The sequence below is a fragment of the Mytilus trossulus genome, unplaced genomic scaffold, assembly GCF_036588685.1.
Source record: "Mytilus trossulus isolate FHL-02 unplaced genomic scaffold, PNRI_Mtr1.1.1.hap1 h1tg000396l__unscaffolded, whole genome shotgun sequence".
Classification (NCBI taxonomy): Eukaryota; Metazoa; Mollusca; class Bivalvia; order Mytilida; family Mytilidae; genus Mytilus; species Mytilus trossulus.
This window is the reverse complement of record NW_026963346.1, coordinates 538,667-551,421: the sequence shown is the minus strand read 5'-3', so window position 1 is coordinate 551,421 and position 12,755 is coordinate 538,667. Positions and strand designations below refer to the sequence as shown.

At 31.0% G+C, this 12,755-nt stretch overlaps 1 protein-coding gene across 1 annotated transcript in view; it reads right to left on the bottom strand.

Annotated features, from left to right (window-relative positions):
- The window catches only part of LOC134702083 (intermembrane lipid transfer protein VPS13B-like), a 100,685-nt gene that overhangs the window by 27,501 nt on the left and 60,429 nt on the right, over positions 1 to 12,755 (bottom strand). The window contains exons 39-41 of the mRNA XM_063563173.1: positions 10,803 to 10,955; positions 9,256 to 9,504; positions 8,755 to 8,835 (exon numbers count right to left, since the gene is read on the bottom strand). Coding sequence (XP_063419243.1) covers positions 8,755 to 8,835; positions 9,256 to 9,504; positions 10,803 to 10,955 — 483 coding nt within the window. The remainder of the gene's footprint in view (positions 1 to 8,754; positions 8,836 to 9,255; positions 9,505 to 10,802; positions 10,956 to 12,755) is intronic.

Here is a 12,755-nt window from a genome sequence, read left to right as displayed (position 1 = left end):
TACAGAGGACAAAACATCACCTATAGACCATATAATATAATAATAAAGTGTGATCTCAGGACATACAGAGGACAAAACATCACCTATAGACCATATAATAAAATAATAAAGTGTGATCTCAGGACATACAGAGGACAAAACATCACCTATAGATCATATAATATAATAATAAAGTGTGATCTCAGGACATACAGAGGACAAAACATCACCTATAGATCATATAATATAATAATAAAGTGTGATCTCAGGACATACAGAGGACAAAACATCACCTATAGATCATATAATATAATAATAAAGTGTGATATCAGGACATACAGAGGACAAAACATCACCTATAGATCATATAATATAATAATAAAGTGTGATCTCATGACATACAGAGGACAAAACATCACCTATAGATCATATATAATATAATAATAAAGTGTGATCTCAGGACATACAGAGGACAAAACATCACCTATAGATCATATAATATAATAATAAAGTGTGATCTCAGGACATACAGAGGACAAAACATCACCTATAGATTATATAATATAATAATAAAGTGTGATCTCAGGACATACAGAGGACAAAACATCACCTATAGATTATATAATATAATAATAAAGTGTGATCTCAGGACATACAGAGGACAAAACATCACCTATAGATTATATAATATAATAATAAAGTGTGATCTCAGGACATACAGAGGACAAAACATCACCTATAGATCATATAATATAATAATAAAGTGTGATCTCAGGACATACAGAGGACAAAACATCACCTATAGATTATATATAATATAATAATAAAGTGTGATCTCAGGACATACAGAGGACAAAACATCACCTATAGATCATATAATATAATAATAAAGTGTGATCTCAGGACATACAGAGGACAAAACATCACCTATAGATCATATATAATATAATAATAAAGTGTGATCTCAGGACATACAGAGGACAAAACATCACCTATAGATTATATAATATAATAATAAAGTGTGATCTCAGGACATACAGAGGACAAAACATCACCTATAGATCATATAATATAATAATAAAGTGTGATCTCAGGACATACAGAGGACAAAACATCACCTATAGATCATATATAATATAATAATAAAGTGTGATCTCAGGACATACAGAGGACAAAACATCACCTATAGATCATATAATATAATAATAAAGTGTGATCTCAGGACATACAGAGGACAAAACATCACCTATAGATCATATATAATATAATAATAAAGTGTGATCTCAGGACATACAGAGGACAAAACATCACCTATAGATCATATATAATATAATAATAAAGTGTGATCTCAGGACATACAGAGGACAAAACATCACCTATAGATCATATATAATATAATAATAAAGTGTGATCTCAGGACATACAGAGGACAAAACATCACCTATAGACCATATAATATAATAATAAAGTGTGATCTCAGGACATACAGAGGACAAAACATCACCTATAGACCATATAATAAAATAATAAAGTGTGATTTCAGGACATACAGAGGACAAAACATCACCTATAGATCATATAATATAATAATAAAGTGTGATCTCAGGACATACAGAGGACAAAACATCACCTATAGATTATATAATATAATAATAAAGTGTGATCTCAGGACATACAGAGGACAAAACATCACCTATAGATTATATAATATAATAATAAAGTGTGATCTCAGGACATACAGAGGACAAAACATCACCTATAGATTATATAATATAATAATAAAGTGTGATCTCAGGACATACAGAGGACAAAACATCACCTATAGATCATATATAATATAATAATAAAGTGTGATCTCAGGACATACAGAGGACAAAACATCACCTATAGATCATATAATATAATAATAAAGTGTGATCTCAGGACATACAGAGGACAAAACATCACCTATAGATCATATAATATAATAATAAAGTGTGATCTCAGGACATACAGAGGACAAAACATCACCTATAGATTATATAATATAATAATAAAGTGTGATCTCAGGACATACAGAGGACAAAACATCACCTATAGATCATATAATATAATAATAAAGTGTGATCTCAGGACATACAGAGGACAAAACATCACCTATAGATCATATAATATAATAATAAAGTGTGATCTCAGGACATACAGAGGACAAAACATCACCTATAGATTATATAATATAATAATAAAGTGTGATCTCAGGACATACAGAGGACAAAACATCACCTATAGATCATATAATATAATAATAAAGTGTGATCTCAGGACATACAGAGGACAAAACATCACCTATAGATTATATAATATAATAATAAAGTGTGATCTCAGGACATACAGAGGACAAAACATCACCTATAGATCATATAATATAATAATAAAGTGTGATCTCAGGACATACAGAGGACAAAACATCACCTATAGATCATATAATATAATAATAAAGTGTGATCTCAGGACATACAGAGGACAAAACATCACCTATAGATTATATAATATAATAATAAAGTGTGATCTCAGGACATACAGAGGACAAAACATCATCTATAGATCATATAATATAATAATAAAGTGTGATCTCAGGACATACAGAGGACAAAACATCACCTATAGATTATATAATATAATAATAAAGTGTGATCTCAGGACATACAGAGGACAAAACATCACCTATAGATCATATAATATAATAATAAAGTGTGATCTCAGGACATACAGAGGACAAAACATCACCTATAGATTATATAATATAATAATAAAGTGTGATCTCAGGACATACAGAGGACAAAACATCACCTATAGATTATATAATATAATAATAAAGTGTGATCTCAGGACATACAGAGGACAAAACATCACCTATAGATCATATAATATAATAATAAAGTGTGATCTCAGGACATACAGAGGACAAAACATCACCTATAGATCATATAATATAATAATAAAGTGTGATATCAGGACATACAGAGGACAAAACATCACCTATAGATCATATAATATAATAATAAAGTGTGATCTCAGGACATACAGAGGACAAAACATCACCTATAGATCATATAATATAATAATAAAGTGTGATCTCAGGACATACAGAGGACAAAACATCACCTATAGATTATATAATATAATAATAAAGTGTGATCTCAGGACATACAGAGGACAAAACATCACCTATAGATCATATATAATATAATAATAAAGTGTGATCTCAGGACATACAGAGGACAAAACATCACCTATAGATTATATATAATATAATAATAAAGTGTGATCTCAGGACATACAGAGGACAAAACATCACCTATAGATCATATATAATATAATAATAAAGTGTGATCTCAGGACATACAGAGGACAAAACATCACCTATAGATCATATAATATAATAATAAAGTGTGATCTCAGGACATACAGAGGACAAAACATCACCTATAGATCATATATAATATAATAATAAAGTGTGATCTCAGGACATACAGAGGACAAAACATCACCTATAGATCATATAATATAATAATAAAGTGTGATCTCAGGACATACAGAGGACAAAACATCACCTATAGATCATATATAATATAATAATAAAGTGTGATCTCAGGACGTACAGAGGACAAAACATCACCTATAGATTATATAATATAATAATAAAGTGTGATCTCAGGACGTACAGAGGACAAAACATCACCTATAGATCATATAATATAATAATAAAGTGTGATCTCAGGACATATAGAGGACAAAACATCACCTATAGATCATATAATATAATAATAAAGTGTGATCTCAGGACATACAGAGGACAAAACATCACCTATAGATCATATAATATAATAATAAAGTGTGATCTCAGGACATACAGAGGACAAAACATCACCTATAGATCATATATAATATAATAATAAAGTGTGATCTCAGGACATACAGAGGACAAAACATCACCTATAGATTATATAATATAATAATAAAGTGTGATCTCAGGACGTACAGAGGACAAAACATCACCTATAGATCATATAATATAATAATAAAGTGTGATCTCAGGACATACAGAGGACAAAACATCACCTATAGATCATATAATATAATAATAAAGTGTGATCTCAGGACATACAGAGGACAAAACATCACCTATAGATCATATATAATATAATAATAAAGTGTGATCTCAGGACATACAGAGGACAAAACATCACCTATAGATCATATATAATATAATAATAAAGTGTGATCTCAGGACATACAGAGGACAAAACATCACCTATAGATCATATATAATATAATAATAAAGTGTGATCTCAGGACATACAGAGGACAAAACATCACCTATAGACCATATAATATAATAATAAAGTGTGATCTCAGGACATACAGAGGACAAAACATCACCTATAGACCATATAATAAAATAATAAAGTGTGATTTCAGGACATACAGAGGACAAAACATCACCTATAGATCATATAATATAATAATAAAGTGTGATCTCAGGACATACAGAGGACAAAACATCACCTATAGATTATATAATATAATAATAAAGTGTGATCTCAGGACATACAGAGGACAAAACATCACCTATAGATTATATAATATAATAATAAAGTGTGATCTCAGGACATACAGAGGACAAAACATCACCTATAGATTATATAATATAATAATAAAGTGTGATCTCAGGACATACAGAGGACAAAACATCACCTATAGATCATATATAATATAATAATAAAGTGTGATCTCAGGACATACAGAGGACAAAACATCACCTATAGATCATATAATATAATAATAAAGTGTGATCTCAGGACATACAGAGGACAAAACATCACCTATAGATCATATAATATAATAATAAAGTGTGATCTCAGGACATACAGAGGACAAAACATCACCTATAGATTATATAATATAATAATAAAGTGTGATCTCAGGACATACAGAGGACAAAACATCACCTATAGATCATATAATATAATAATAAAGTGTGATCTCAGGACATACAGAGGACAAAACATCACCTATAGATCATATAATATAATAATAAAGTGTGATCTCAGGACATACAGAGGACAAAACATCACCTATAGATTATATAATATAATAATAAAGTGTGATCTCAGGACATACAGAGGACAAAACATCACCTATAGATCATATAATATAATAATAAAGTGTGATCTCAGGACATACAGAGGACAAAACATCACCTATAGATTATATAATATAATAATAAAGTGTGATCTCAGGACATACAGAGGACAAAACATCACCTATAGATCATATAATATAATAATAAAGTGTGATCTCAGGACATACAGAGGACAAAACATCACCTATAGATCATATAATATAATAATAAAGTGTGATCTCAGGACATACAGAGGACAAAACATCACCTATAGATTATATAATATAATAATAAAGTGTGATCTCAGGACATACAGAGGACAAAACATCACCTATAGATCATATAATATAATAATAAAGTGTGATCTCAGGACATACAGAGGACAAAACATCACCTATAGATTATATAATATAATAATAAAGTGTGATCTCAGGACATACAGAGGACAAAACATCACCTATAGATCATATAATATAATAATAAAGTGTGATCTCAGGACATACAGAGGACAAAACATCACCTATAGATTATATAATATAATAATAAAGTGTGATCTCAGGACATACAGAGGACAAAACATCACCTATAGATTATATAATATAATAATAAAGTGTGATCTCAGGACATACAGAGGACAAAACATCACCTATAGATCATATAATATAATAATAAAGTGTGATCTCAGGACATACAGAGGACAAAACATCACCTATAGATCATATAATATAATAATAAAGTGTGATATCAGGACATACAGAGGACAAAACATCACCTATAGATCATATAATATAATAATAAAGTGTGATCTCAGGACATACAGAGGACAAAACATCACCTATAGATCATATAATATAATAATAAAGTGTGATCTCAGGACATACAGAGGACAAAACATCACCTATAGATTATATAATATAATAATAAAGTGTGATCTCAGGACATACAGAGGACAAAACATCACCTATAGATCATATATAATATAATAATAAAGTGTGATCTCAGGACATACAGAGGACAAAACATCACCTATAGATTATATATAATATAATAATAAAGTGTGATCTCAGGACATACAGAGGACAAAACATCACCTATAGATCATATATAATATAATAATAAAGTGTGATCTCAGGACATACAGAGGACAAAACATCACCTATAGATCATATAATATAATAATAAAGTGTGATCTCAGGACATACAGAGGACAAAACATCACCTATAGATCATATAATATAATAATAAAGTGTGATCTCAGGACATACAGAGGACAAAACATCACCTATAGATCATATAATATAATAATAAAGTGTGATCTCAGGACATACAGAGGACAAAACATCACCTATAGATCATATATAATATAATAATAAAGTGTGATCTCAGGACATACAGAGGACAAAACATCACCTATAGATCATATAATATAATAATAAAGTGTGATCTCAGGACATACAGAGGACAAAACATCACCTATAGATCATATAATATAATAATAAAGTGTGATCTCAGGACATACAGAGGACAAAACATCACCTATAGATTATATAATATAATAATAAAGTGTGATCTCAGGACATACAGAGGACAAAACATCACCTATAGATCATATAATATAATAATAAAGTGTGATCTCAGGACATACAGAGGACAAAACATCACCTATAGATCATATAATATAATAATAAAGTGTGATCTCAGGACATACAGAGGACAAAACATCACCTATAGATTATATAATATAATAATAAAGTGTGATCTCAGGACATACAGAGGACAAAACATCACCTATAGACCATATATAATATAATAATAAAGTGTGATCTCAGGACATACAGAGGACAAAACATCACCTATAGATTATATAATATAATAATAAAGTGTGATCTCAGGACATACAGAGGACAAAACATCACCTATAGATCATATAATATAATAATAAAGTGTGATCTCAGGACATACAGAGGACAAAACATCACCTATAGATTATATAATATAATAATAAAGTGTGATCTCAGGACAAACAGAGGACAAAACATCACCTATAGATCATATAATATAATAATAAAGTGTGATCTCAGGACGTACAGAGGACAAAACATCACCTATAGATTATATAATATAATAATAAAGTGTGATCTCAGGACATACAGAGGACAAAACATCACCTATAGATTATATAATATAATAATAAAGTGTGATCTCAGGACATACAGAGGACAAAACATCACCTATAGATTATATAATATAATAATAAAGTGTGATCTCAGGACGTACAGAGGACAAAACATCACCTATAGACCATATAATATAATAATAAAGTGTGATCTCAGGACATACAGAGGACAAAACATCACCTATAGATTATATAATATAATAATAAAGTGTGATCTCAGGACATACAGAGGACAAAACATCACCTATAGATTATATAATATAATAATAAAGTGTGATCTCAGGACATACAGAGGACAAAACATCACCTATAGATTATATAATATAATAATAAAGTGTGATCTCAGGACGTACAGAGGACAAAACATCACCTATAGATTATATAATATAATAATAAAGTGTGATCTCAGGACGTACAGAGGACAAAACATCACCTATAGATTATATAATATAATAATAAAGTGGTAGGATTATCACTGAGACAACTCTCCACCAAAGACCCATCAAATGATGTCTAAATTAGCAACTATAGGTCACTGCATAGCCTTTAACATTGAGCAAAATCCATTCAAAAAGCCAGCTATATAAAGCATCAACACTATCATGCTGTTCTGTCAATTATAAATACCGTATTTATTCTAATAAACGCCCCAGGGGCGAAGACAATTTCCAAAAGGGGGGCGTCAATTAGAGAAACGAATTTCGTACCTTACTTCATTGACCTTTACCTGAATTTTGTTGAAACAGACTATAGTAACATACAGGTGTTTCTTATTGTCTCCATAATCTATAAATAGCGTTTATCGGTAATGTGACCTCATCAAATAATTTGTTAAAATTTTCGAATGAACAAGCGTGCACATCAATGGAACACAATTTCAACCGCGTACTGTGTAACTGACACTCTCCTGACAGATCTATTTTTGGAACTTGTACACACTGTGTTGGATTATCCGAGTGGATTAAAACATGGGCATTGTTGATTTTACGTTTCATGTTTCTGAGTGACCGGGTCGATGTCTTTGCAATATTGTAATGGTTAAGTTTCAATTTTATTTTTTTAACTACAAAATGGGGGCGTTTATTAGAAGTCAAAAGTTCTGAACACACGATTTTCGGTAGGGGGGCGTTAATTAGAAGGGGGGCTTTAAATAGAATAAATACGGTACTTGAAATAGGTTAACAGATGTATTGTTATTCATTTGCATACAGTCGATTTCTCAAGTGATGATGCAGCCGAAGGAAACAGTTACTATACTCCATCAAGGCAAATCAAAATGCAATTAAATATTTCCCATAGGAAAATGTAAAATAAGTTACAATTAAATGATAAAATAAGGCAGTGGTTATTTAATTATTGTTTGTTAACATCAAGTGGCAATAATTAATCAGTTTTCAGGAGGGCAAACCATCAAATATAATATGTATATAGTTACCAGTAGTCTGGATGCTCCTTTGGTAATCTGTTCATATACATGACACCACACATGAATGTAAGACTCCTGTACACATGGTATCTGAAAGACATTACAATAATAACATGACACCACACATGTATGTAAGATTCCTGTACATATGGTATCTGAAAGACCTTACAATAATAACAAAATGTGTCCTGAGGATGCCACACCTGATGGCAAAGCCAGTCGACCATTAAAACAATTACTGTGTGGTGATTTCAAATGTTGTTTTTAATATTTTATAATACTGCACAATGATTCATTTTCTCAGAATTTCAAATAACCTTATACCAGGTCGAAACAACAGAATAAATTTTTCGACCTGGTATAAGGTTATTTTAAAGTTTGCAAAAGTTTATTACTGAATGAGGTGGACTTTTTATTTAGGACCTTGCTATATAATCAGTTATTTTAGATGTGATTTTTATTGAACAAGAACATAACAAAAAAAATAAACCTTTTCTACTTGAAACTTACATAAATCATTTGACTAGAGGGAACTTTATCTTTGGAGATCAGTATGTCCTTTGACCAGGATAAAGTCTTCCCTTTCCTTCTGACCTTCATCATAATGTTTTCATCAAGTTCAAGGACATATGTGTGGGAAGCTGTTGCCCCTGGCAACATATCTGCAACTTTTCCTGACTCTAATGATGGTGAGTGCATTTCTATATCTAGGTCACATGATAGTCTGTTGGCCAATAAAAACTGTCCTTTTATTATAATCTGTAAAATAAAGTACACTCTGGCATCATTTCAAAGTTATGAAAATCTCATAATGATCCAAAAAGTGAAAATAGCTTGTTCATTTTGTTTATAACTTTCCAATATTGACTCAATGTAGTCATATACATTCTAAGAAATTAGCCTGTTAGTTATCTTCCAACCAAAGGCAGTTGCAAAAACAGAAAAACTCTTTATCAATTCTGTTATCTGTTTTAAGATTTTTTTTTTTGCTGTTTTAAGATTTTTTTAAGTCCAACACCTCAATTTGGTCAAAAATCAACAGAGCTTTAACTTTGAAAATCATCATTGTAGACACACATACAAAAACACCAGCTCAATTTGTGAAGGCGTTTCGAGAAAAAATCCTGTATAACTGTTTATTTTCAACAACAAAAAAATATATAAAAAAGATGTGCCAATGAGACAACTCTCAACAAGAAACCAAATACAAAATATGAAAGAGAGTCTAAAACGACTTTTTGGTGAGGCCATAAAAACATTATTTCAATGTGAATCCCCCGTCATATACATGTATATAATTCTCTCCCATTTGCATGCAATAACTGTTCAGTGTTCTATTGTGATGTATTTTATTTTATTGTTATAACACAAATCATTGTAATCATTGTATGAAATTTAAAACCAGCAAGGGTCCATAATTGGATTAACAAGTGAAACTGCGAGCTACTGCTCACTGATGATACCCCCGCCGCAAGTGGATAATATTAATAGTGTAAAAATATGCAAGTGTTCGGTAAACAGGAAGTTGTCGAGTGATGAATCTGAAAAATGCATCACAAAGTATAGCTGAGTAATATAAATCCTGAAATCAAATTTCAGAAATGCTTGTATTGTAGTTCCTGAGAAAAATGTGAAAAAATTTTCAACTTGGCTATCATGTGTAAAATCATACAAGTATTCGGTAAACAGGAAGTTGTCAAGTGATCAATCTGAAAACGCATCACAGGGTAAAGCTGACTTAGATAAACCCTGAAACCAAATTTCAGAAATCCTTGTATTGTAGTTCCTGAGAAAAATGCGACGAAAAATATTCATGGGACGGACGGACTGACTGACAGACTGACGGAAGGACAGACAGAGGTAAAACAGTATACCCCCCCTTTTTTAAAGCGGGGTATAATAAAGTATTCTTATTCTATATCACTAGGAAATCTGGTTACTAATCACTAAGACAGTTTGAGTTATCTCCCATTAAACAATGGTTTCTAGGTCTATAGTATACCTGTTTCTGTGAGTTATCTCCCATTAAACAATGGTTTCTAGGTCTATAGTATTACCTGTTTCTGTGAGTTAGAGATTTGTTTTATCTGAATTAGAACTGTATATCGTCTGTCTATAGTTTTAACAACTCTGACCACTGTACCAATGGTATCTAAGTCAAATGCTTCACACCATTTCCATATCTTACCATCCAAACACATGTGTAGCTCCTAAAATCAAAATAGTTATTACAAATACATCATGACATATGTAGCTATTTATAACAAAGATAACAAAACAACACATGTGTAGCTCTTAGTCCAGAATTATAACAAACATATGTGCAGTTCTTGTTAGAAATAATTAAATACACATGTGTATCTCTTAGTCACAAAGATAAATACACATGTGTAGCTCTTAGTCACACAGATAAATACACATGTGTAGCTCTTAGTCATAGGTAACTATTAATCACATATGTAGCTTTTAGTCACACAGATAACTACAATCACATTTAAAACTCCTTTACAGAAACTATATGTACATTATAAAAGAGGGACCAAAGATACCAGACGGACAGTCAAACTCATAGACTGAAAATAAACTGAAAACGCCATGGCTAAAAATAACTAGAGGCTCTAAAGAGCCTGTGTCGCTCACCTTGGTCTATGTCAATTTTAAACAAAGGACGCAGATGGATTCATGACAAAATTGTGTTTTTGTGATGGTGAAGTGTTTGTTCATCTTATTTTACTGAACATTCTTGCTGCTTACAATTATTTCTATCTATAATGAACTTGGCCCAGTACGTAGTTTCAGTGGAAAATGTTAGTTAAAATTTACAAATTTCATGAAAATTGTTAAAAAATGACTATAAAGGGGAATAACTCCTAAAGAGGTCAACTGACCATTTTGGTCATGTTGACTTATTTGTAGATCTTACTTTACTGAACATTATTGCTGTTTACAGTTGATCTCTATCTATAATAATATTCAAGATAATAACAAAAAACAGCAAAATTTCCCTAAAATTACCAATTCAGGGGTAGCAACCTAACAACGGGTTGTCTGATTCATCTGAAAATTTCAGGGCAGATAGATCTTGAACTGATAAACATTTAAACCTTGTGAGATTTGCTCTAAATGCTCTGGTTTTTGAGTTATAAGCCAAAAACTGCATTTTACCCCCATGTTCTATTTTTAGCCATGGCAGCCATCTTGGTTGGTTGGCCGTGTCACGCCACACATTTTTTTAACTAGATACCCCAAAGATGATTGTGGTCAAGTTTGGATTAATTTGGATTGGTAGTTGCAGAGGAGAAGATTTTTGTAAAAGATTACTAAGATTAATGAAAAATGGTTAAAATTGACTATAAAAGGCAATAACTCCTAAAGGGGTCAACTGACTATTTTGGTTATGTTGACTTATTTGTAGATCTTACTTTGCTGAACATTATTGCTGTTTACAGTTTATCTCTATCTATAAAAATATTCAAGATAATAACCAAAAACAGCAAAATTTCCCTAAAATTACCAATTCAGGGGCAGCAACCCAACAACGGGATGTTCGATTCATCTGAAAATTTCAGGGAAAATAGATGTTGACCTGATAAACAATTTTACTCCATCAAATTGGCTCTTAAAGGTTTGATTTTTGAGTTATAAGCCAAAAACTGCATTTTACCCTTATGTTCTATTTTTAGCAATGGCAGCCATCTTGGTTGGTTTGATGGGTCACGCCATACATTTTTAAAACTAGATACCCCAATGATGATTGTGTACAAGTTTGGTTTAATTTGGCCTTGTAGTTTCAGAGGAGAAGATTTTTGTAAAAGATTACTCAGATGAACGAAAAATGGTTAAAAATTGACTATAAAGGGCAATAACTCCTAAAGGGGTCAACTGACCATTATGGTCATGTTGACTTATTTATAGATCTTACTTTGCTGAACATTATTGCTGTTTACAGTTTATCTCTATCTACAATAATATTCAAGATAATAACCAAAAACAGCAAAATTTCCCTAAAA